Consider the following 27,262-nt stretch of genomic DNA (forward strand, 5'->3'; position numbering starts at 1 on the left):
AAAAGGTTTTTATGAAGTGCAAGGAATATATAGAGGATTAAGCAATTGTGATTGAGATGAGTAAATATTATTTGTCTTAAAAGAAGCTAAGCTCAAGGTTTTGATATTATATTTTAATATACTTTAATTCTGTAACTTTCCCTATGTGTGAGAAATGCTTCATATGACATTTGTTTCTTGATTACCTATTATAAGTTTAATACTGCAGTGCTTTATAGCTCTATCATTACACTGGAGTGCTATTAAAACATAATTCACATGAATCTAAACTGTAGTATGTGGGTCTGTGTTAGAACTTTGTAATGGTAGGCCGGGGGTGGTGGCTTATGCCTGTAGTCCCAGAACTTTGGGAGGCTGAGGTGGGCGGATCACCTGAGGTCAGGAGTTCGAGACCAGCCTGACTGACATGAACCCCGTCTCTACTGAAAATACAAAATTAGCCAGGCGTGGTGGTGCATACCTGTATCCCAGCTACTCAGGAAGGCTGAGGCAGGAGAATCGCTTGAACCCAGGAGGCAGAGGTTGCAGTGAGCCAGGATCATGCCGTTGCACTCCAGCCTGGGCAACAAGAGCAAAACTGCATCTCAAAAAAAAAAAAAAAAAAAAAAAAAAAAACTTTCCCATGGTAAATTTAGTTTCCGGCAAAACTTTTGATAATACTCTTATTAATTAATGAGTTTTGAAATAACAACCCCAAAAGCATTCTTTCAAGCCCCAGTGTTCATGGAGATACAAAAAAATGTTCAAGAAATGTTTTTTGGGCAGTTACTATGTGCCAGACCTTGTGAATTAGAATGAATCCTATATAGTGCTAGCTTTAAGGAAATTTCTAGTCTAGAATTTTAATGCAGTGTACTATGTTATTATCTGAAAACATGAAGGAAGAACTGAGGGTGTGTGTGGTTGCGTGGGGAAGTGGGTTTGTGCATGGTTTATGTCAGACCAGGCTTGATAACTGATGAAGTCTAATTAGCCAGGCAAAGAAGATGGTGGAAGGGGAGGGAATTTTCTGAGTAGAGAGAATAGCACATGCAAAAGTTTGCACATAAGAGCTTGATTCTATTCAAGGAACTATGGATGGTTAGGTTTAGTTCTAAGAGGAAATGGAATGGGAGATGGGAGTTTTTTGGGGAGGTGGATAGGATATGATGCTAGAAATGTGCATAGATCCAAATTACGTAAAATGGTATGTGCTATGCTAAAGAGATTGTCATCTTGCCTTGACTTTAGGGCAGATTTCTCTATTTCTGCAAAAAACATTGGGATTTGGGGATTTGGGATTTTGGTAGGTAATGCATTGAATCTGTAGATTGCTTTGTATAGTATTGACATCTTAACAATATTGTCTTGTAGTCCATGAACATGGGATACCTTTCTATTTATTAGTGTCTTCTGTATTTCTTTTTAAGATTTTTATTTTTTAATTACTAATTTTTAGAGATGAGGTCTTGCCTCATTGCCCAGGCTTAGGTGCAGTGGCACAATCATGGTTTGCCGTAGCCTCAAATTCCAGGGTGCAGGCGATCCTTGCACTTCCACCTTCAGAGTAGCTCGGATGACACGCATGCACCACCGCATCTGGCTAATTAATTTTTTTATAGAGACAGGGATCTCAGTCTGTTGCCTAGGCTAGCCTCAACTCCTGGGATCAAGCAGTTCTCTGACCTCCTTGGCCTCCGAAAGTGCTAGGATTACAGGTATGAACCACCACACCTGGTCATTCTGTAATTTCTTTCAGCAACATTTTCTGATTGTCAGCGTACAATTTTTTTGTCTCCTTGGTGAAATGTATTCTTAAGTATTTTATTCTTTTGATGCTACTGTAAATAGAATTGTTTTCTTAATTTGCTTTTCAGATTGTTCATTGTTAGTGTATAGAAATACAACTGGTTTTTGTGAGTTGATTTTATATTCTGCAACTTTCCTGAAACTCTTGATTTCTATTTTTATTTTTTATGTTTTGAAACAGAGTTTCACTCTGTCACCCAGGCTGGAGTGCAGTGGCATGATCTCAGCTCACTGCAACCTCTGCCTCCCAGGTTGAAGCAGTTCTCCTGGCTCAGCCTCCCAAGTAGCTGGGACTACAGGCACACACCACCACTCCTGGCTAATTTTTGTATTTTTAGTAGAGATGGGGTTTCACCATGTTGACTAGGCTGATCTTAAACTCCTGACCTCAAGCGAGCCGCCCATCTCGGCCTCCCAGAGTGCTGAGATTACAGGCAGGAGCCACTGTACCTGGCTATTTATAGGCTATTAATTTAATAGAAATAAAATATTTGACAAATTTCTTCTTCTGTTCTTTGGAGTTATAGGATCTTCATGAAATCCCTATTTTACTATGAGGAAGCATCAAGAAAATAAATGATATACTCTTTAATAGAAACAATATGCCATATTTATCAAATTATAGAATATATAAAGCTTGCAAATATTTTGTAGTAGATAATTCTTTTAAAGTGTACTCCTCATGGTTATGCTCTATTTATATTCCCACAAAAAATTCTATACTCTGGAGAACATTAAGAGAGGAATACAGTAATTGTTGGTGTATATGGTAAAGTCCATGTGTTTTATGAATGTTAGATATTGGATATATGAGCTCAGAAGATAATCTTTGGTACATTATATTGATCATGGCAATTTCAAATAACTTATGGATTCTTAAAGGTACTAAATGAATACGTACTATTTTTTAAGTTGCTATGTCATTTAAAAACATTTTGGTTTGGGCCATGCCTTTGTCAGTATGTTCCATATAGTTCCATATAAAATTAGAGTCTCTGTGTGATAACATCAAAGACATGCCTGAAGGGAACTTAATTTTTTTAAGGAGGTGGGGAATCGATTTGTAGAAACCAGTATAAGAAGCTGTTTGAAAGACATCAAACATGGACTTGTCTGGACTTTGCAGGTTTTAAGGTATATATAGGAATCAAAATTGACTTTTAAAGCTTCGTGTCAGCAAAAAATAAAAGAGAACTGCTGGGAATGGGAATATTTGAGATACGTAGTTTTTACTTCTGTTGGGAATGGTAATATCTGAGATATATAGTTTTTACTTAGCTGCAGAAATCTACCCATAGGACCTTGCATGCATCCGAATGCTCTGCTACATATGTTTAGAAATTTTTTTGCCTCTTTTGCCAAAACATAATAAAATGATAGCAAAATATGACAGTATGTGCACTGATCACAACAATATGATAAACTGCATCCACGTCTTTTAAAACTAGGAAAGAATAGGCAAAATGTTCTAATTTCTGTTGGAGACTAGCAGTATGCAAACCAAACCATTTTTGTTGAAAAGTTCTGGAGACATTTATGACCCGAGTTTTTATATCCTTTAAGATAATTGTATCCTTTCATGATTGTATCATTTCATGATATGTTCCTCTTGTGACAGATGCTGCTAGTATCAGGGTTAAACACAGATTGTTACTGATAATATATACAGTCTTTGTGCTTTAAATTCAGAACTCACAGAATTTAATGGGAACTTCAGAATTCTTCAAATTTCTTTTTTTTTTTTTTTTTTTTTTTTTTTTTGAGACAGAGTCTCGCTCTGTCGCCCAGGCTGGAGTGCAGTGGCGCAATCTCAGCTCACTGCAAGCTCCGCCTCCCGGGTTCACACCATTCTCCTGCCTCAGCCTCCCGAGTAGCTGGGACTACAGACGCCCACCACCTCGCCCGGCTAGTTTTTCATATTTTTTAGTAGAGACGGGGTTTCACCATGTTAGCCAGGATGGTTTCAATCTCCTGACCTCATGATCCGCCCGTCTCGGCCTCCCAAAGTGCTGGGATTACAGGCTTGAGCCACCGCGCCCGGCCTTTAAATTTCAAAAGTCTTAAAGTATATTTATTTGGGTGCAAAATTTTATTGCCTTTAAAAATCTTTTTCAGTATCAAGTTTATTATTAAAAGCACAAGTAATAAAATAGAATTTAAAAGATTTATTATCAGAATATCAAAAAAAGATTTATTTTCAGAATATTTTAATAAACGATCTTTTGCCTATGCCAGCCTCTGCTGTTAACATCTAGCTATTTTCTGTGTCTAGTAAATATGGTAATCAGTTTCAGAGAAAACTAGGCAGGTTTTGTGAGGCAAAGTTGGAACACCTTGAAGAAATAGGACAGTTTGGGGGCTCTAATAGGACAGGATAAATATTCCTTGATTCATTTTTTAATTGCTCCATTTATTTTGTATACATAGAATCAAAAATTCTAAAAAGAGAACATTACCTTAAGATTATACAAATTAACAGTGAAAGGAATTGTCCCACTCATTACTAAGAATGCTGTGAGGCTGGGCGCAGTGGCGCACACTTGTAATCCCAATACTTTGGGAGGCCAAGGCAGGAGGATTACTTGAGTCCAGGAGTCTGAGACCAGCCTGGGCAACAAAGCGAGACCCTGTCTCTGCAAAAAAAATTGTTTTAATTAGTCAGACATGGTGGTGCGTGCCCGTGGTCCCAACTACTTCAGAGGTTGAGGCAGGAGGATCGCTTGGGCCTGGGAAGTCAAGGTTACAGTGAGCCATGATTGCACCCACTGCACTCCAGCCTGAGTCACAGAGATCCTGTCTCAAAAATAATAATTATATTATTATTATCAGTAACTCTCACACCTTTTATTTACATTTACATCTGTAAATAATAAAATCCACAAAAATTAATTTACCCATTTTGAGATCATTAGATCTTAAGCAAATTGAGCACACCTTAAATATGGCTTTGGAATTTAAATAATTTGTTACGCAATTATAGAAATGTAGTTTTGGTTGAAGTTTAATTACTTCATTTGTATATAAAGCCCCCACTGTTTGTCAAGCAAGTGATGTTAAGTGTATCATTTGTAATTCAGAACCATAAACAACTTGTTTAAAATGACAGTACATACATTATATATATGTGGTTTGTTCTGGGTAGAGAACTAAAATAAGTAAGAATTAACATAGCAATGATTTTTGTTAATGCATAAGGAATTGAATTCTTGCCTCATTTCTGAACTCTTAAATTTGTTTTGTGTATTATACAGGCCCTTGATTGTTTCATTTCCTCCAAAATTTATGAGTGAGTGTAGGGTTAATTGTAGCTCAGTGCTTAGTCTTGTGAACACTGTTTCCTCAATAGGTATCTTACGTTGCCAGTGTTACAATCCCAGATACTTTGTTCAACAGATTACCTGTTCATACAGGAGCTGCATTGTTGTATAGCCTCATTCCTTCCGATGGGTGTGGAGCAGGATTAAAGCACACTTTATAGGGGTTCTAATTGTAGATTCCTAATTGACTTGGTGAATAGCAAATGCTAAAATTTAAACACATACACACATACATATATAAACCTGTTTCAGGGTGATCTACGTGACAGAACAAATACCTCACAGGTGTTGAATGCTTACAAGATAAAAGAGTAGTTCTTCCCCTGTTTCCCAAGGATTTTCTTTTGAAGTTTATATGGATTTTCTATCTCATTATTTCTTTTCTTAAAATGGTTTATGGCAAGAATCCATTTCATCTTTGGCTGCACTTTTCACTTCTAAAGGCAGAACTGATTGTTAGAAGTCAGCCACAATTAAAAACAAACAAACAAAAAAATCTGTCAAGTAAAATTTCACACATTTTTGAGAAGGGAAAAAATGTGCCTGGATGCACCACAGGTTACAGCTCTCTTAATGAAGGATGTTTGGGTTGTTTCTAATATTTGGCTGAGACTGCTTGAACATTCAAGTACAGGTTTATCCGTAACACTTTTTTCACCATCTTATTTATAACATTTTTAATTCAAATTATAGAGCATAGAATCAAAAGTAAAATGTGTCATATCAGTTGAACATTTTCTAAAGGTGAAATTTGAGACATAAGGAAAAAATGTAACATCCAAAAAATTCTCCAGGGCCTTTATTTTTCCACGATATCTAGATTTCCTGGCATTAAATCATTACCATGGAGGGCAGTAAGAAGAGATGACTTCTTCATTAGTGTCTATGTGACCATGGTTGGGAAATTTATAGATTTGTTTTTAAAATTTGTATTTGTCTAAATTATGTTGTCCAAAAGATTGTACCAAGTTAAACAGATAAAGAAAAACTATGTTCTTAGAAATGATAAATATATTTGTTTCTACACACATATATGAAAAACTTCCCTATTTTTAACTTGATAGAATCTGTGAACTGCCAAAGGCACATAGTAAGTATTCTTGGATTCTTCAGGAATCAGTCAACTAATAACTATGTATTGGTAACTAACTGCCACCAAATAAAAATTCTTGAGTAGATCTATAGTTGGGTAAATTGTAGAATATTAAAAGCACTGATTGAGAAATTAAAGAGTAAATATTGAGGGCTTTTTTTCCCTTTATGTTAATCACATTGCAGGAAGTAGGGAGCATAGAGAAAATAGAGGGCAAAGCAACATTCAACGAGAAAAAAGTTTTCCAGTTTGTACTATTTTAATCTTTGATGAAATCATTGTTTTGTTTTGTTTTGTTTTTTTTGATACGGAGTTTCACTCTTGTTGCCCAGGCTGGAGTGCAATGGCGGGATCTCGGCTCACCACAACCTCTGCCTCCCAGGTTCAAGTGTTTCTCCTGCCTCAGCTTCCCGAGTAGCTAGGATTACAGGCATGTGCCACCACTCCCGGCTAATTTTGTATTTTTAGTAGAGATGGGGTTTCTCCATGTTAATTGTGCCGGTCTCGAACTCTTGACCTCAGGTGATCCACCCGCCTTGGCCTCCCAAAGTGCTGGGATTACAGGCGTGAGCCACTGCGCCTAGCCAATTAAATGACATTTCTAAATCAATATTTGGTATTATAATTTTTACAATTTTGCTAAGTAATTGTTTTGGTTTGACTTATATGTTGCTAATGATGTATGTATTTTCATATTTGTTCAGTGATTTTTTTCTTTTGTTAATTACCGTTCATGAAAATTAGAAATACCCTGTTTTGTCCATATCCTTCCTTGCAGTTTCAATGCCTGTCAGTCTGCTTTCTTCTCAATAACTACCTGAGTCCATAGGCAGTGGTATTCTCTTATGTTTTGTGTCAGACTCAATTAAAATTAAAAATTCATGTAGTAGATATCTTGAGATATAAAACGTTCATGCCTTTTGTTAGGTATTTTTCTATAAGGAATTTTGCTCCTAGTCCAGGACTTCCTACCACAATCTAGTTTAATCCCAGAAGATTTGTGCCTACATAAACACCATTGCTGTTAGTAAATACACAGGCTATGTCAGAACATAGACCTTCATTTATAGTGAACTTCTAATTATATGCTTGCCTTGCTACTAGAAAGGAAATAATTTACTTTAGATGGGGAAAACGTTATTCCATTTGACTGTCACATGATAGACTAAAAGCAATATGTTGCAGATAATGCTTTTGTGACTGCAGGATACAAGTAAGGGGAATATACTGTAAACTAAAGAGACCTGGTTTATTATTTAGAGACCAGACTGATGTGACTTAATAGTGTAACATTTGACTCATAAAGGAACTTTTGTAGAAGTAACACCTTTTCTTTTTACTTTTCAGGTTTACAAGTAAAAGTAACCAAGCTAAAACAGGAACGAATCTTGTAAGTATCAGTATGTAATACTCAGGTGTTATTTATAGAACAGTTGATACTAATGTCCAATTTGACCTTAATGTCTTATTTATAAAAAATTTTAGCCCTACTTAGTATGGGCCTTGGATAGTCAGCAGCAATTTTTTTTTCAAATTCTAAAGTAAAAAGAATAATTTGGTAATTTTAAGTATAGCCTTAGTTAATTATGTATGTTTACATTGTAATACAACTTAAATATGTAATCTTTTCCCATAAAGTATTAAAATGACAATTGATCTGTAGTCTCATTTTGATTTGTCAGCAGAGTTCTTTTTTCAGCCATAATTAACACCTGGAATTCAACATGCTACAAGATGGGGAGCAGAATAATTCTGGAATTTCAAAACTCATTTGAATGGAAGCTAAATGGGCATTTTAAGACTCCTTTTAGGTAGTTTGAAATTACTCAAAGATTCCCTGAATTGTTTTGCTTATAAAGTTCTAAATCAGATCTGATTTTTTAAGTTCTGGAACAGATTTTACCCATGATTCTCTAGAGCTTCCACATTCAGGAATCTGAAACAGATGGCAGAGTAAAATATCAGCACCCATAACAAAAGTCAGTATCATGTAACTAATAATAATACATTTGTTTTACAGTCTGTGTCTATGGGCATCAGTTACTTCACTTTCTGAAAGCTTCCAAGGCTGTAACATGCCATCTGTGGCCAGGCACGGTGGCTCACACCTGTAATCCCAACACTTCGGGAAGCCAAAGCAGGCAACTTGATTGAGCTCAGGTGTTTGAGACTAGCCTAGGCAATATGGTGAAACCCCATTTCTATTAATGCAAAAAATTAGGCACGTGCAGTGGCACGCACCTGTGGTCCCAACTACTCCAGAGGCTGAGGTGGGAGGATTGCTTGAGCCCAGGAGGCATAGGTTACAGTGACCCGAGATTTTGCTACTGCACTCCAGCCTGGGTGACGGAGTGAGACCCTGTCCCAAAAAAACAAACAAACAAAAAAGCTTTTTTTCCCATTATAATCTGCAAATGAAAATTGGTACATTTTCTGTTACACCAAAAAGTCACGTTTGGAAGTGAACTTAGTTGATTCAGGAATATAAAATCATACATTTTTTTAAAGTTTTGTTTAAAGTGAAAATTGCTGGTTCTTCTTAGCATTTTAAAGTGCCTTGTTGTAACTGTACATGTTCCTACCCTAAAGATGTTACTGAAAACCTCCTTAACCATAGAATACCCCTTTTCTGTGTTTCTGTGGCAGAGCTGTGTTTAGTACCCCTAATGGAGCTGTTTTTTAACTTAAACAGAAAACCAAATAATCCTTTTTTGAGTAATGAATGTAGGATGTACATTTTATTAGGTAGGATATTTTATTACTGTGAAAAATAAAAAAATCAGAAGTGACTTCTACAGTAAGGGAAATTTCTTCTTTTATGTGGAAAGCCCAAAGAAGGGACTCTAGGACTGGTTAATAGGTGACTCAAAGACTCAGGTTACTTCTTTCTTCCCTCCCATCCTTAGTATTCTGACTTGCTGTCTTATTCTTGGACTCACTGCAAAACGCTGGCTGTCACCATTCTAGTCATCTTCTGCAGAACATCCCTGGGTCCTCTTTCACTAATTATAAAAGTTTGCCAGAAACAGACCCCAGCAGACTAACCGAGAAAAGACAAGAGAAGACCCACATAAAATCAAGAATGAAAAGGCCAGGCACAGTGGCTCACACCTGTAATCCCAGCACTTTGGGAGGCCGAGGTGGGTGGATCACGAGATCAGGAGATCGAGACCATCCTGGCTAACACGGTGAAACCCCGTCTCTGCTAAAAATGCAAAAATTAGCCACGCGTGGTGGCGAGCGCCTGTAATCCCAGCTACTCAGGGGGCTGAGGCAGGAGAATGGCGTGAAGCTGGGAGGTGGAGCTTGCAGTGAGCCGAGATAGCACAACTGCACTCCAGCCTGGGCAACAGAGCAAGACTCCATCTCAAAAAAAAAAAAGAATGAAAAGTGATATTACAACTGGTACCACAGAAACACAAAAGATCATTAAGGACCATTATGAATAACTATATGCTAATAAACTGGAAAACTAGAGGAAATTAGTGCATTTCTGGATACATATGACTTACCAAGATTGAATCAGGAAGAAATAGAAAACCTGAACAAACCAGTAATGAATAGCAAAATTAATCAGTAATCACCAAGTCCAGGACCAGATAAATTCACTGCTGAATTCTATCAAACTTACAAAGAACTAATACCAATTTTCCTTAAACTATTCTAAAAAAGTGAAAAGGAAGGAATTTTTCCTATCTCAATCTGCAAGACCAGCATCACCCTGATACCAAAAGCAGACAAGGATGCAACTAAAAAACTACAGTCCAGTCTCCCTGATGAACATAGATGCAAAAATGTTCAACAAAATACTAGGAAACCAAATCCAGCAGCACATTAAGAAGATAATACATCATTATTAAGTGGGATTTATCTCAGTGATGCAAGAATAGCTTAACATATGCAAAGCAATAACCATGATACATCACCTCAGTAGTATGAAGGACAAAAATCTTATGGTCAGCTCAATAGATGCAGAAAAAGCATTTGATAAAATTAAACATCCCTTCGTGGTTAAAAAAAACTCTCAAACTAGGGCATATAATGAACAAACCTCAAAATAATAAAGGTCAAATGTGCCCAAACCCATAGTTAACATTATACCAAATAGGGAAGAGTTGAAAGCCTTTCTTCTAAGAACTGGAACAAGTCAAAGATGCCCACTTTCACCACCATTATTCAGCATAGTACTGGAAGTCTTAGAGCAGTCAGGCAAGAGAAAAAGAAAAGGCATCCTAATTGAAAACGAGGAAGTCAAATTGTACCTCTTCGTAGACAAGAAGATCTTATATTTAGAGGGGAAAAAAAAAGTTTTTGAGACAGAATCTCACTTCTTGCCCAAGCTGGAATGCAATGGTACAATCATGGCTCACTGCAGCCTCAAACTCCTGGGCTCAGGCAATCCTCCTGCCTCAGCCTCCCTAGTAGCTGGGACCTACAGCTGTGTGCCACCACACCTGACTAGTTTTTAAATTATTCTTTTGTAGAGATGGGGTCGCTATATTGACATGGCACAGTGACTTAACCTGTTCTAGTTTCTTATAGCTAATTAATTCATTAATGTCATCAAGAAGTACTTACGGAGACAATACTTTATACTAGGTACTCTTCTAGGGTATGGGCACAAGAGTACACCAATTGAAAAAAAGAGTTTAATATTCTTTAGAGGAAGCAAACAGCAGATAAACCTACAATGTAATATTATGTAGTGATAAACATTATGTAAACCAAAAATAAAATTTTAAGCTCCCCAACTAACTGAATGGACCCCCAGTCTTGACCAAGGGCATTCTAAAGTAAACCTGCAAAACTAGTTCAGGCCATGATGGGAAGTGGACATCACATCAGACATGCTTCATTGTAATCTTCTCCCTATGGAATTCAGGCACAACTGACCAACATTGACATTAAAACAGAAAATTTAAGACTGACAAAACGGCCTCTTTGTAGCAATAAGATGTCAAATACCAACCTGTCCCTAGTATAGTATCACATGACAGATGGCAGGCCCTGAAAGAAATAAAAGTATTTTACTCCAAAATGTATTTCTTTGACATATTTTGAAATGGCCCTGCACAGCTGTCTCTCATGTGGAAACCATATTCTATAGAGAATCCTCTTCCCTTTCCAGGTCTTTTCCTGATCCAGGAGAGATTTAACTAAGAGCCTGGAACCTTTTAGGGCTTGATAAAGACATTTATCATTTCTTCTCTGAAGTCTGCGACTGGGAGGCTTCATCTACATAATAAGAACCTTGGCTTCCACAAGCCCACCCCTCCATCCCGAATCTTAATTACAAACATTTCTTTCTGCTGGCTTCAACTCTTCAGTCAGAGTTTAACCCTTTCAACCAATTGCCATCAGGAAATCTTTAAATCCACATATGACCCACAAACCCCCACTTCAAGTTGTCCCATCTTTTCAGACTGAACCAATGTATACCTTATATTTATTGATTGATGTCTGCCTGTAACTTCTGTCCCTCTAAAATTATAAAATAAATCTGTAACCCAGCCACCTTTAGCACATGTTCTCAAGACCTCTTGAGACTGTGCTTTGGGCCTTGGTCACTCAAAAAAAAAATAAAATAAAATAACTACTTTGTGCTGAGGAAATAATAAAGATGACATCTGCCGTATTCAGCCAGCTTTATAACACTTACTAAGAAAATTATCTTTAGCTGCTGAGAAATTTAGAAATTCTAGAATGTAGACTACTCACCTTCAGATAAACCCTTGTTTTCTTTAAAAAATTATTTAATTAAGAAATTTAAAGAATTGTAAAGACAGAAAAACATTTTCCAGTTGTGCAGCACTGTTTTCTTACTTTCTATTCCTTATCACAAAAGTTTCTGTATAGAGAGTATAACTCAAACATAATGTTTGTCCATTTTATTCATGGTAGTTCCTATCTCTCCCTATAGATCTCCCCCCCCAGCCCCCATATGTGACATTTGATTTCAAAGTAATGAAAAAATTGTTGTATGTGCTGCATAGGTATGTAAAAGAGACAGGAAGGTTTGTTATCTATCTTATTACAGTTACATTTTCAAATACAAGATTTACCCAGCTTCCTATGCCAGTTATATTTAAAATATTCAGTTACCTTAGAAAAACAGAAGGCCACCAGTTAGGAAAATGATACTGAGTTTTTAGTAAAATGCTGCTAATGACATTGAGCTTGCCTTAGAAATGAAGTTAGTGATTGGTGTAGTAATAACTCTTCCTTTGGATGAGGTCCAGGGTAGACCTGTCTTTAATATATTAGACACTTTTCGAAATTGCATGACTCTTTTTACACTGTCTGGAATTCATCAATTTGCTTTCTTAAAGACCTTGTTAAATTATTTCTGCAATTAGTAAAAGCTCTTTATGTTACCACTTTCTTGACCTGAATATTTTAAGTAATTGAAGTTAGTTTTAACTTTAACTTAGGTTGTTCATCTACATAATAGTTTAACTTTAAGACAAATACGGTCATGCTCTGAGTCATTCTAAATAGAACAGTGATGGAATATATGAATATGGGAAAATCAGATAACTCACTACTATTACAGAGTTCTGTTCATCATTTAAGAAAAAACCCTTTGCTATTTTCACTGCTTAAGAGTGAAAATGTATATGTGTGCCTGTGCGTGTAAATCTTCAATTTAATATTTACTGTATTTTATGATACAGATTATTTAACTATTAAATTTGAATACATGTTGGCAGTCTGTTTTAGAACATGACTTTAATCACACCCCCAGGCTTAGACAAGTTATCTGGTTATATTTGCCGAATAGGATCAGTGAAAACCTGGTGTTCCTTCTGAATTAAATACATTTTCTGGAAGTATTAGGAAATATTTATTTATTTTTTTAATTTTTGTTAAATGAGAAATGGCCAAGTTAACAACCTTCAATGATATATCATTGTCTGTTATCTTCAAGTTCTCAGATGTCTTTACATGCTACCATAACCATATTTGTTGTATAGCAAGATGGTATTGCTCTTACATGTTTTTCAATTAATATAAACTGCTCAACAAATTTTTAAGAAATACCCTCTATATTTGTTACCTGACATTTTGACTTAGTTGTTTTACCCATCTATTTTGGTGCCAGTGACACTCTATTCTAGCCACTTTGACACAATCATTTTGACATCTGCTTTTTATGACAGACTGATTTTGCCACTCTGATTTGATATTTTAGGCCCTTCAAGGGACTGGGGGAAGGCATTTGAATCACAGTATTATCTTATATTTTCAGCTTTAAGACTATACAGAAAATCCCAATCAAATTTCTAATGGGTTTTCTTACAATTAAAATATGTGCATACTTTATATAATAATGTGATTTTTGACCGGGTGCGGTGGCTCAAGCCTGTAATCCCAGCACTTTGGGAGGCCGAGACGGGCGGATCACGAGGTCAGGAGATCGAGACCATCCTGGCTAACACGGTGAAACCCCATCTCTACTAAAAATACAAAAAACTAGCTGGGCGAGGTGGTGGCACCTGTAGTCCCAGCTACTCGGGAGGCTGAGGCAGGAGAATGGCGTGAACCCGGGAGGCGGAGCTTGCAGTGAGCTGAGATCTGGCCACTGCACTCCAGCCTGGGCGACAGAGCGAGACTCCGTCTCAAAAAAAAAAAAATAATGTGATTTTTAAAAATAATGATAGACGGGTAAAATACGACGACTTTGGAAGGTAATCAGGTTTAAGTAGAAGAAAATTTTAGTTGTCTTTGTTAGTGTTTTTTCACTATAAAGTCATAATTAAACACTTAACATAGAGCCTACTGTGCGCCACCCTGTTCCATATCCAGTACATACATTAATACTTCAGACGTTTTGCAATAGATATTAATGTATCTATACTTTGTGAGGCACAGAGAGTTAAGGTTAATTGTATCAGGTCACACAGCTGGTAAATGAGCTGGACTCAAACCCATGTTGCATCTGGGCGTAGGGTTCATATTCTTCCACTTCACTGTAAGCTCTGATTTAAAAGCAAGACCAGGTAAAAATTTTAAACACAGAAATTAGTAAAATAGGAAGTATGAGTTCCCCATAATTGAAAGAGGTGATGTGAGTAGAGAAATATTATTTACATTAATATGTGCAAAATAATAATGTACGTTTTGATAGCTGTTTTGACAAAGTTGAGTCCATGGTGACATGATACCTTTATGGTATATAAGAGCTCTGCAGAGCAAATTCTAGTATAATTTGAACTGTGATTTACAAGATATTCCAACTTGACCTTTTCAGTTGTTTTGTTTTGGTACAAGAAGTTCGTTATATAAACGCAGTGGAGCTCTTAGAATTATCCTGTTAAGAGTATTTTTATCTGAAAAACTTATTTATTTTTTGACCTTTAGAGACGCACAAAGACTAGAAGAATTCTTCACCAAAAATCAACAGCTGAGGGAACAGCAGAAAGTCCTTCATGAAACCATTAAAGTTTTAGAAGATCGGTGAGTCTGGCACTTAGGTCTTGAGTAATACGTGATTTCCTCCTTAATAAGGAGTACATTGACTTTCATTTGTATTTAGTTTTGGGATTGAAAGTGATCTTTCCCACAGCCTTCTCTCACCTTTGAATGAATGCTTTATGAAAATAAGGATCTAGTCTTAAAGATTTTCATTAATTGTGAGATCACATCAGTTTAGCCTTTAAACGATATCTTTATCTGTTTGCTGTAGTGAAAGCTCAAGGGTAGCAATGTTCTAATTCATTTAATGCTTTAATTCCAGTTTTACTTCTAAGTGGGTGGAAACTGTTTCACAATTCTGTTTCTGTCATCTTTTCTTACTCTTGCTGTTCTCTTTTCTTCCTTGCAAATTTCCTCACTTTGAGGGAGTCTAGGGATTCTTCTTTCTGATTATTCCTGAGATAATATCACTTACTTCCATACACAGATTTCTTTCTTTCCCACTCCTATGAGGTTAACACTGAGGATTACAAAGGCTTCCAGCATTTGCTATATTCCCTTTTCTGAATTGTAAGTGCTATTTAGGACCCATAAACTACCTACCTACTATAGTAAACAATATTCCAGCCAAACATGGTGACTCACACCTGTAATCTCAACACTTTGGGAGGCTAAGGCGGGAGGATCGCTTGAGGCCAGACGTTTAAGACCAGCCTGGACAAACAAAGCGAGACCCTGTCTCTACAAAACATTTTAAAAGCTGGGCATGGTGGCCTGAACCTGTAGTTTCAGCTGCTCTGGAGGATCACTTGAGTCCAAGGTTTTTGAGGCTGCAGTGAGCTATGATCGCACTACTGCACTCCAGCCTGGGTGACAGCAAGACCATGTCTCAAAAAAAAAAAAAAAAAACCCACAATATTCCATACTTTCTTTATCATTTCTGTTTTTCCAGGGCAGGCATAGTGGCTCCTGCCTATAACCTCAGTTCTTTGGGAGGCCAAGGCAAGAGGATGATTGCTTGAGTCCAGGAGTTCAAAACCAGCGTGGCAGTATAGCAAGAACTCATCTCTACAAAACATTAAAAATTAGCCAGGCATGTGACTGCAGTCCTGGCTACTCAGGACACTAAGACAGGAGCATTGCTTGAGTCCAGGAGTTTGAGCTAGCTATGATTGTGCATCCACTCCAGCCTGTGTAACAGAACGAGACCCTGTCTCCTAAAAAAATTATTTTTCTTGATATTTTTGCATATGTTATAGAAGGGCTGGGTGATTTGAGTTTGTCTCTACCCTTTTAGTGGTGAAATAATTTAATATTCTTCATATATGCAAACTGAAATTGAGTACTTTCTGCAACTATGAACTCAATGGATGCACATTTGTTGGAATAGGCAGTGTATTGTGGAATAAAGACCTATGTGCTTTAGAATCACGTATGTTTTTGAATTCCAGCTTCACCCTGTGTTCTTAATTCAGATTCCACAACAAATATTTGAGTCCTTGCTGTCTTAGGTGTTGCTTTAGGGGGGGCTGGGGATGATACTTTTCCTAGTATGTCATGGATTAAACTAGATAGTGCAAGTAATAATACATAACAGGTTGAATAAGACTTATATATCTTAGTTGGTGAATATAATTTAGCACTCCTGTCTGTGCATATATTTAATTTTCAAAGGTTGGGAGTAAGCCATATGACAAACAAATGAGACAATTTCAGATTATAAATGCTATGAAGAAAATAAAATTAAATTATGTAATTACCGAGTAACCACAGGACCTGTGTAGAAACAAAACCAAACTCAGCTTTTCCCACTGTACTCACACAACGTGCTTCAGACACCAGGTGTGAGGAGGAGTTTCCCCTACCAACAAGCAAACAATTAATTCTACAGCAGACACTAGCTGGGTGTCCTCTTAATTCTGTTCCTACACTGGATATGGCATCAGGTCCCACAGGTTGAGGGCTTTGTCCCCATGACTCTGCCCTCCCCTCAATTCTGACACCAATTGCAAGCCCCAGGTTGTTTACCCATGCTTTGGACAGACTGTAAATCGGGGTTCCTGCAACCCCCTCCTCGGGTTATAATTACTAGAGTGGCTCACCAAACTCAGGAAAACATTTATATTTATCAATTTATTGCAAAAAATTCGTTAAAGGATACAAGTCAACAGCCAAAATGAAGAGATACATAGGGTGAGGTCTGGAAGGTTATCCTAAACACAGGAGCTTCTGTTCCCATGGAGTTGGGATGCTATCTTAACTGAGACTTGATTGACAAAAAGGAACCATCCACTTGAAGAACTAGAGACAAAAGGAAATAGAACAGACAAATGTGAAAATCTAAGGTAGAAATAAGTTTGAAATATTTGAGGAACAGAAAGTCTACTGTGGTTCTAGCTTAATGAGTAAAGGGGATGAGGGATAGGAGTAAGATGGGAAATCTAGTGGGGCAACAACTAGATTTTGTAGGGACATAGGCAAAAGTTTGGATTTTAATTGTGATAGATACCATTGAAGGGTTTCAGCAGGGGAATAACAAAGGGATATAAGTAGGTAGCAACAGCCTCTCTCTATCCAAATGGAAGTGTTAAGTAGATAGATGTATATGTGAGTCTAGAATTCAGTGGATTTCTTAAGGACATGTTTGAATAGTAGAGGAAGAACAAAGAGGTCTTAGGGCTGAATCCTTTGGCATTCCTGATTAAGGTTTAATGAAGAATACGGACCCAGGCAGCAAAAGATTGACAAAGAGAAACTATTAAAATAGAAGAAAAGCCAGGAACATAGGGCTTGATCACTAACAATACCTTCTTTGCAGGGCTATTTAGAAGTTTAAATGAGATAATGGAAGTAGCAGTACATAATAGATATTTAATAAGACTTATGCTATCTTCTAATTGGAAGATGATTCCAACTTTTTGCACTCTAGTCTGTATTATATAACACAGCCGTGTCTGGGCTATCTAGCTGAGAAGTCAGGAAAACGAGAAAGCCATCTCTCCCACTCTTTCCCAGGTCAGCACTGGAAAGGAACTCATGAGTCTGTAGTGTGTTGAGATGCTTCCTTCTATTTTCTCTGGATATGTAGTGGAGGATTTCAAGGAACATGCCTCTCTCAACCTTTAACTCCAGCCATTGAAGAACTTCCTTCTCTTATTTCACCACGTTTTTTTCTCTCATTTCTACCATTACACCACTTTCTACAAGCAGTGAGGTTGGAGTGAGTAATAGCATTAACGCCAAGAGATTAGGAATGCTTTTTGTTCCATGATTCCTACGTAAAGAAAATGTTAAGATTGGCACTAATAACTAAATATATTAGCCTGAGTTCTCTGAGAAGCAAACATCAACAAGACCTTGGACACTGAAGAGATTTATTGGGAAAAATATCTGTAAGAAGTAAGGCATCTGGGAGAGCTGTCAGACCTTCGTGCCTCTAACTCTGAAGAAGAGAGGGAAGAGGGTACTGTACTTTTAAGAGAGCTTTGACAAGGCTAACAGGGAGTCCCGGAGCCATAGTTGCCCTGCTTTCCTCATTTATAGCAGGATCTGACTATGAGATCCCTGGTGTATTCACCTATGTGGACAGGTAAAGGATTTCACAGCACAGAAGGTGGAGCCAGGGATTTTATTCTTCACAGTAGTAGACAATAAGATGACCGGGCCGACTCAAGGACTTGATTATATTGACTTCCAGTACCCTTCCTGTTTAGTTGTTCCTTAGCAAGTTGTTTAGGGCCCAAAATTACTACACTCAAATTTACTGGATAACATTTTCATTATGTTTTGCTTGAAACATTGGCTTGATACAATTGGCTGTCCATTCTTTGCAGTCTTGCACTTCCTTTTTAAGTAGTTTTTCTTCTCCAGGCCGTTTCAGAGAAGAAATCAGTGGATGAGTGCCTCATCTCCTTCCCATTAAATTACTTTCTTTTATGCAGTCTATATATATATGTGTGTGTGTGTGTGTGTGTATATATGTATATATATGTATGTATATTTTTCCCCCTGTATTAGTCCGTTTTCATGCTGATATAAAGGATTGCCTGGAATTGGGTAATTTATAAAGAAATGAGGTTTAATTGACTCACAGTTCTGCAGAACTGGGGAGGCCTCAGGAAACTTACAATCATGACAGAAAGGAAAGCAAACACATCCTTCTTCACATGATGGCAGGAAGAAGTGCCAAGCAAAAGGGGGATAAGCCCCTTATAAAACCATCAGATCTCATGAGAACTCACTGTCCACAAGAACAGGAGCATGCGAATAACCACCCCCATGATTCAATTACCTCCCACGGGTCAGGATTATGGGACCTACAATTCAAGATGAGCTTTGGTTGGGGACACAGCCAAATCATGTCATTCCACTCCTTTCCCCTTCCACATCTCATGTTCTCGCATTTCAAAACACAATGATGCCTTCCCCATAGTCCCCTAGAATCTTAACTCATTACAGCATTAACCCAAAAGTCCAAGTCCAAAGTCTCAACTGAGACAAGGCAAGTTCCTTCCGCCTGTGAGCCTGTAAAATCAAAAGCAAGTTAGTTACCTGCTAGATACAGTGGGGATACAGGTATTGGGTAAATACACCCATTCCAAAGGAGAGAAATTGGCCAAAACGAAGGGGATGCAGGCCCCATGCAAGTCCAAAATCCAGCAGGGTAGTGAAATTTTAAAACTCCAAAATGATCCCCTTTGACTCCGTGTCTCACATCCAGGTCACACTGATACAAGAGGTGGGCTCCCACAGTCTTGGGCAGCTCTGCCTCTGTGATTTTGCAGAGTACAGCCCCCTTCCCAGCTTTCTTCATGGGCTGGCATTGAGTGTCTGTGGCTTTTCCAGGTGCACAGTACAAGCTTTTGGTGGATCTACCTTTCTGAGGTCTGGAGGATGATGGCCATGTTATCACAGCTCCACTAGACAGTGTCCCAGTGGGGACTATGTGGAGGCTCCAACCCAACATTTCCCTTCCTGCACAGTTCCACATGGTTGGGGAGGCCTCAGGAAACTTACAATTATGGCGAAAGGGGGAGTAAACATGTCCTTCTTCACATGACGGCAGGAAGAAGTGCCAAGCAAAAGGGGGAAAGCCCCTTATGAAACCATCAGATCTCATTAGAACTCACATCAAGACAACAGCAGCGTAGCATTAACTGCCCCTATGATTCAATTACCTCCTACCAGATCCCTCCCTCCTGACTTCAAGTTCTGCCACCTCATCCTCCCAAAGTGCTGGGATTGTAGGTATAAGTCACTGTGCTCAGCCAGTTGATATATTTAATTGTTAAAATTATGTCTTTTATTCTACATTTCTTAAAAATAGATTCTTTTCTCTTTAAGATCTATTCTACCTCTGGTGGATGCCATGCTGTTTTGCTATTTCTCATTCTAAATATTCCCTTGCCTTTCATTCCGTTCACCTTTACATCCTTAGGTATATGGGCCTGTAATTCATTAGGTGGTATTAATTTGGTGGCAGGGAGTCAGGGTGGGTTGAGGGGTATGTAGCTCACTGTTTATAGACTTGCTTTTGCTCACCTTTCTTCAAATAAAAATCCAAAATTTCCTCTGGGCACACTTTAAGATTTATCTCTTGTTTCATGAAGCTCCATTTAATTAAGCTGAAGATCTGTTTTTTTAAATACAGGAGTTAATTTGTATTGAGGATTCACTTTGTGTACTTAGGCATCCAGTCCTAAATCTTTCTATTAACGCTACAGGATAGATGATAGATCCATTTTGCATGTGAGGAAACTAGCTGGCAAAGAGCAAAGAAACTTTCCCAGGATCACATAGTTAATACATAATTAAGTTTATATCTTAAATCTGATCCCTGCTCCCATTTTTACTATTTCATGATGCCTCCCCTTTATATTGTCTTTATTAACATTATGTAAATTAATTACATCTTCAATGATCATCTCAAAGTATTTAGTGCTTGACCTAAAATTTACCAAAACAGACACTCTGAAATATCAGGTCTTCAACACTGCCTATTACATAGTCTGTTTTCTTGGAAGGTTTTTTTTTTCGTTTTTGTTTTTTTAATTGTTGCTAACTAAATACTACCTTTAAAGGAGTAAGTAGGTAACTTTTGGTGAACAATTAACATTTTGTTTTAGTTCTATGTCATATGTAAGAATGATTATCTAGAGTAAGCTTTAAAAATCTGTGAAAATTCACGTTTTGCTGAGGCCTTTAAAAAGCAACATGTATTTTGTTAATTTTTTTTTCTTTTGTTCGGTCTTTTTGTTTTGTTTTGTTTAGAGAGAGGGTCTCTGTTGCCCAGGCTAGAGTGTAATGGCACCATCATAACTCACTGCAGCCTCAAATTCCTGGGCTCAAGCGATCGTCTCACATCAGCCCCCAAGTAGCTAGGACTATAGGCAAGCACCACACCATGCATGGCTAATTTTTTTGTTCTTATGGAGACTGTCTTGCTGTGTTGATCATAGGCTGGTCTCAAACTCCTGGCCTCAAGTGATCCTCCTGCCTTGACCTTCCACAGTGTTAGGATTACAAGCATCAGCCACCATGTTCAGCCTATTTCATTAAAATTTCTAAACAGTAATTCAGCCTACTCTTCATAAAACAAAGCAATTCTTATTATGTTAATGGGAAAACACTGTGAGATATTTCAGTGAAGGGAATTAACCTAGTAAAAGTAAATTAGATAATAAAAAGTTCTAATATTATGTGCCTCATTTATGTTTAATGATTATGTTTTATGTTATGTTTAATAATTCTTATTATGTTTAATGAGTATATTTACAGACCTTCCTTCAAGGAACTAAAGTATTTCACCAAATCTAAGAAACAGTCACTGTGCTGGAGAAGTAGATAGAATGCATTTTTTAAAAATATCTGAACAAAGAAGTTAAAACACAGTTGTCTAATAGTTTAATATTTTTTAAAGCATTTTGGCAGTCAGAGAGCTCATTTTCAGCTGTTGTTAAAAGGAAAATTGATACTTATAATCAGGAGATTTACGGTTCTGCAACTATCCGCTTTTGTGTTGCTGTTATTCATAGATTTGAATTTAAACATCAGATTCCTCAGGAGACTTTCCTAACTTCCTAGACTAGGTTAAGTTGCTGTGTGTGTTCATAGTACGCTATCTTTCTGCTGTAACAGTATGAATTATACTTTGTTGTAATTACCTTTTTTTTTTTTTGCCTGTCTTTCTCTGGTAGACTATAAGCTTTTTAAAGAAATGGCATTATCTTCATCACTGTTTTATTTACAGCACTGAGTACATTGTAAGTAAACAGTGAAACCATATTGAATGAAAATGAATAAATGTGAATAAATCTTTTTGGGATATAGCAAACAATTGAGCATAATTGTTAGTCTGATAAGTTTTAGTAGCAAATGGAAGCTTTTATTTCTTCATCCCTGTGAACTGGAATAAACTTAGAATGCATACTGCTTTCTGCGTTTTGTGGAATTGTTCTTTTTTCCCTTTACCTGTTATATAGCTACTGAAACTGCATTCTCTTGTGAAATTGGGAGTGTTTTTTCTTTAGCAGCGGCAGCGGAAGATAGGCAAGAGCAAAGCAATGGAACCGTGCTGATGGAAACAGGAGCTAGCACATTTTCTTACATCTATTTAAATTTAAACTAGGATCAGCAATCAAAAATTGACCCTTTTTCACAGATACTATTATCAAGAATGGTAGGTGATAAGAAAAACTGAGGCCGGGCGCGGTGGCTCAAGCCTGTAATCCCAGCACTTTGGGAGGCCGAGACGGGTGGATCACGAGGTCAGGAGATCGAGACCATCCTGGCCAACACGGTGAAACCCCGTCTCTACTAAAAAATACAAAAAAAACTAGCCGGGCGAGGTGGCGGGCACCTGTAGTCCCAGCTACTCGGGAGGCTGAGGCAGGAGAATGGTGTAAACCCAGGAGGCGGAGCTTGCAGTGAACTGAGATCCGGCCACTGCACTCCAGCCTGGGCGACAGAGCGAAACTCCGTCTCAAAAAAAAAAAAAAAAAGAAAAACTGAAAGTAAAAAGCTAGGGAATGTTGCTTCATTTTGTAACCATCTAGCCAGTGATATTTTAAAACTCCCTCTCCTGTATTTGAAAAGTTACTGTTTTAGCTCTTCTGTTTTACCTTTCGACCTTAATATATGTATTTAGGTCTTCGTTTTATATTGTTTCACCTGTAAACAGTTTCCCTGTTCTCATCATTATGCAGGAAGATACTAGTGTTTCTTACCCTTTATCACTCTTCGGCTCTTTATACCCTCTGCCTTTGATCAGCTGAACCTTTACAATATAAATATGGTCAAAGTTGACAATAGTTATATTCTTTTCTATTACCAGATTTAAGTCTTTTTTTTTTTTGGATTTTGTTTATAAGCTGATTCTAGAAGTTGGAAAATAGTAAACTGAGTTTATTTATTGACTGTATAAATATTCACTGCAGAGCTAGGTTTACATTTCCTTACATATCTGATTTCATGGCCTTTCTGCCACTCAAGGAAATAGTTTCTAATGTCCAGATCAAATACATTGTTTTTTACTTTGTCCCCAATCAGTTGTTCAAATCAGCTCATAATTATGATAATGACTTATTTAAACGTTTTTTTCTAGAATTTCTCACTACCCTTTTTCATGTTGAGACAAGAACCATGTTCCCTTACGTTGTTAATAATATTTAATGCCTCAATTATTCTATTCATTCGTTAATTTTTTTTGTTATAGGTTGTGTTTGTTTTGAGTCAGGGTCTCGCTCTGCTGGAGTGCAGTGGCGCGACCTTGGCTCACTTCAGCATCTACCTCCCAGGCCCAAGTGATCTTCACACCTCAGGCTCAGAGTAGCTGGGGTTACACATACCACCACACCTGACTAATTTTCTGATTTTTTTGTAGAGATGAGGTCTTCCTATGTTGCCCAGGCTTGTCTTGAACTCTTAGGCTCAGGCGATCCTCCCCCGTCAGCCTCCCAGAGTCCTGAGATTATAGGCATGAGCCACTGTGTTCAGCCAGTTCTTTTTCTTGAAGAAATATTTCTTGGGCTAAAAAACTTTCTGTACTAATTTAGGTCATTCACTTTCTAGACTATTCTGGAAAGCTGTCATTTGGATTTCTCTTCATTAGATCCCTGCATTAATTCAGTTATTTCATTTCTCTCATGTTAAGCAGTCAACAAATACTTATGAACCACTTGTTTTGCTCCAGGCACTGTTTTAGACCTTGAGGATACACCAGTGAATGTGATCGATAAATGTGGGCCTGTTTTTCCTTTCTATTGGTTTTTTAAGCTCATTTTGTTACAGCTTACCCTCAAGTAACTGCTGAAAAAGAAGACACAGGAAGTAAATTTTCAAACAGTCCTTGCATACTTGAAAATATTTTTATTCTACTGTTAAATATAGTTGATATTTTGACTGGATATAAATTTCTAGGTTTAAAATAGTTTTCCCTGAAAACTTGGAAGACATTTTCTCATTGTTAGCATTCCAGTGCGGACACAGTCTGCCATTCTAGTGTTAATTCTTCGGAAGGTAACAGATTTTCTTTTCCTTTCTGAAATTTTTCCTTATTCTGAACCTTCGTGATGCTGTGTGTCCCTTGTGTTCATTGCACTGGACACTCAACCTGTGAACCGAAAAACTAGCATCTCAAAGTCTGGTAATTTTTTTCTACCACTTTCTCTCTTTTTAAATGGTGTCTCTTTCTGGAGCACTTCCCAGAGACTGATTTTTTATCATCTTTTCTCTTATTTTCTATTACTTGTTTTTCTTCCATGTTCTGTGAGATTTCTTTTATTCTCCAACCCTGCTATTGAAGTTATTTTGACAATCACATACGTAATATCCAATAACTTTTGATTATTTGTTGATTGTTGCTCTGTGTGTGTGTGTGTGTGTGTGTGTGTGTGTGTGTGTGTGTATACTCTTGTTTTATAGCTGTATCATTTCCCAGATTTTTCCGGGAATGCTAGATAGCTTTTGCTTTTCCCCCTCAAGGTCTTTTTGTGTGGTAAAAATCTATATAACATGAACTTTCCTTTTTTTTTTTTTTTTTTTTTTGTTTGAGATGGAGTCTCGCTCTGTTGCCCAGGCTGGAATGCAGTCGTGCAGTCTCAGCTCACTGCAAGCTCTGCCTCCCAGGTTCATGCCATTCTCCTGCCTCAGCCTCCCAAGTAGCTGGGATTACAGGTGCCCACCACCACGCCCAACTAACTTTTTTACATTTTTTAGTAGAGACGGGATTTCACCATGTTAGCCAGGATGGTGTCAATCTCCTGACCTTGTGATCCGCCCACCTCAGCCTCCCAAAGTGCTGGGATTACAGGTGTGAGCCACCACGCCCACCTGAGCTTTATTATTTATAAAAAAAAAACTTTATTGAGATAAAATTCACATAACATACAGTTTACCCACTTAAAGTGTACAGAGGCCAGTGCAGTGACTCACAGCTATATTCCCAGCATGGGAAGCCAAGTAGGCAGATTGCTTGAGCCCAAAAGTTTGAGACCAGCCGGGGCAACATGGCAAAACCCTGTCTCTAAAAATACAAACTTAGCCAGCATGGTGGTGAGTGCCTGCAGTCCCAGTTACTCAGGCTGCTGAGGTGGGAGGATCACTTGAGCCCAGGAAGTCAAGGCAGCAGTAAGCGGTGATTGGGCCACTGCACTCCAGTGAAAGAGCCAGCCCCTGTCTCAACAAAAAAGACAAATGATTATCAGTGCTTATATTGCAGTTTCCCTTTATAAAAAAAAATTTTTTTTTCTCTTGACAGTCTCGTTCAGAAGTCCAAGCTGGAGCACAATAGCACAGTAATAGCTCACTGCAGATTCTCCTGCCTCAGCTTTCCAAAGTGCTAAGATTATAGGAGTGAGTCACTGTGCCTGGCCTATAAAAGTTTTTTATAATGTAATTTTTACTATCCTGAAATGAAATTTAAATAATATAACCTACCTACATACATAATTATTTTTAAAATATCACAACTATATAGAGAAAATTGATGTGTAGTATATCAGAATGTAAATATTACAGGCATGGGCTGCAACACCTGGATACTATTTTTAATTTCTAAAGTCTCTTTTTTGTTCTCAGAATATTTCCTTTTATGGCAATCCCATTCTCATCTCATAGTTTTCACATCATTTCTTACCTCTAGAATATAGTACCTCCTCACTTAACATTGTAGATAGATTCTTAGAGACTGTAACTTTAAAAGAAATGACCTACAGCAACCTTCGAATAACATCCTTTCCTTTGACATTGTTTCATTTTAACATTCATTTAACAGTGAGGGGAAAAAATTAGCTTGCTTATACATCGTTTAACTTAAAGTCACGGTTTCCGAGAACCTATCAATGATGTTAAGTGAGGGCTTACCGTATTCTTTATAATTTGATGATTGTGATTGTGATAGCGTTGGCATTTTTTCTTTTTCTTTCTGTATAGCTTATTATTTCTTAGATATTTTTTCTTTTTTTTAATGTTTTGTTTGCTTTGGTTTCTTATAATTTACAAGCGTTTCTCCGATGCCTTTTGATACTTGGTTATTTGTTATATTTAAGAGATGAGAACAAAGTAATTGGAAGCTCTGAGTTCATGGATAGAGCTGTGTAGACTGTGAGCTTCTATGTTAGAATGATCTGGCTGGTCTGTTTCATTAAGATGCCCTAATGTCAGTATTTTTAGGTCTTTCCTGTCAGGTTGTTCAGATTTCCTAGAGAAGACTCCTTAATTGTATTTTCTAGAGTGTGTAATAGGGCTGACTCCCAATGTTCTTGGAGCCAAGTAGATGATGAGGGCCTACGCTGGAATCTGAGAATTTGGTGTGTATATATATTCATTTCATTATTGTACTCCTACTCCTGAGCCTCATGGCTCCCAGACCAGACACTGTTTTAGACCGACTAAAGATTAAACCTCCAGTCTGCTGCTGGGGTGTCAAAGGGGTAATCACTTGACTGCTCAGAATATAGGAGAGAATGTTCGTATAATAATTTCTTAAAACGTGCTTTTAATCAGTCACTCCCAGAACAAATTGTTGAGCCTTTTGGGAATTTTACAGTGTGAATCAGGTTGGTTCTAGGTCAGTACTGTCTAATAGAATTTTCTGCGATTGTGGAAATGTTCTAAATCTGTACTGTCCAATATGGTAGCAAGTAGACATGTGGCTGCTGAGCACTTATCTGCAACTGAGAAGCTCTATTTTTGTTTTTATTTTATTTATTTAGATTGAAATAGCCACATGTGGCTGTGTCTACCATACTGGACAGTGCAGTTCTCAACTTTTCGCATCATTGGCTTAGGATTTAGCATTCTCAGGTCACTTTCTATTTGCCCACCAGCTACCTTGCTTTCGTTTCTTTGTTTTGTTTTCTCTTCCATTCTTCTTGTCCTCATGTGTATCTTTAAAATATAGATATATCTTTACTGTAATTTTATGAGACTCTAGAAAGCAGAAATAGATGCAAGTGTTGACTTTACCATCTTTGCTTAAGTGGTGTTCTTTATATAGGGTGATTTTAAGGCTTCTGATCTGATTCTTGTCTTCAGACTGTATTCCATGTAAATCATGATGCCTAGGTGTTTGTTTGTTCATTCATTCTAGAAATTCTGATTCTATTAATGCTATATATGACTTCCTATCTTTTATTTTTACATCTATATC

At 37.5% G+C, this 27,262-nt stretch overlaps 1 protein-coding gene across 1 annotated transcript in view; it reads left to right on the forward strand.

The window, feature by feature from the left end:
• The window catches only part of RBBP8 (RB binding protein 8, endonuclease), a 93,649-nt gene that overhangs the window by 5,353 nt on the left and 61,034 nt on the right, over nucleotides 1-27,262 (forward strand). Inside the window, exons 3-4 of the mRNA XM_010383239.2 lie at nucleotides 7,546-7,588; nucleotides 14,560-14,655. Of these exons, the coding sequence (XP_010381541.2) occupies nucleotides 7,546-7,588; nucleotides 14,560-14,655 (139 nt within the window). The remainder of the gene's footprint in view (nucleotides 1-7,545; nucleotides 7,589-14,559; nucleotides 14,656-27,262) is intronic.

Source organism: Rhinopithecus roxellana, chromosome 21 (genome assembly GCF_007565055.1).
Source record: "Rhinopithecus roxellana isolate Shanxi Qingling chromosome 21, ASM756505v1, whole genome shotgun sequence".
Taxonomy (NCBI): Eukaryota; Metazoa; Chordata; class Mammalia; order Primates; family Cercopithecidae; genus Rhinopithecus; species Rhinopithecus roxellana.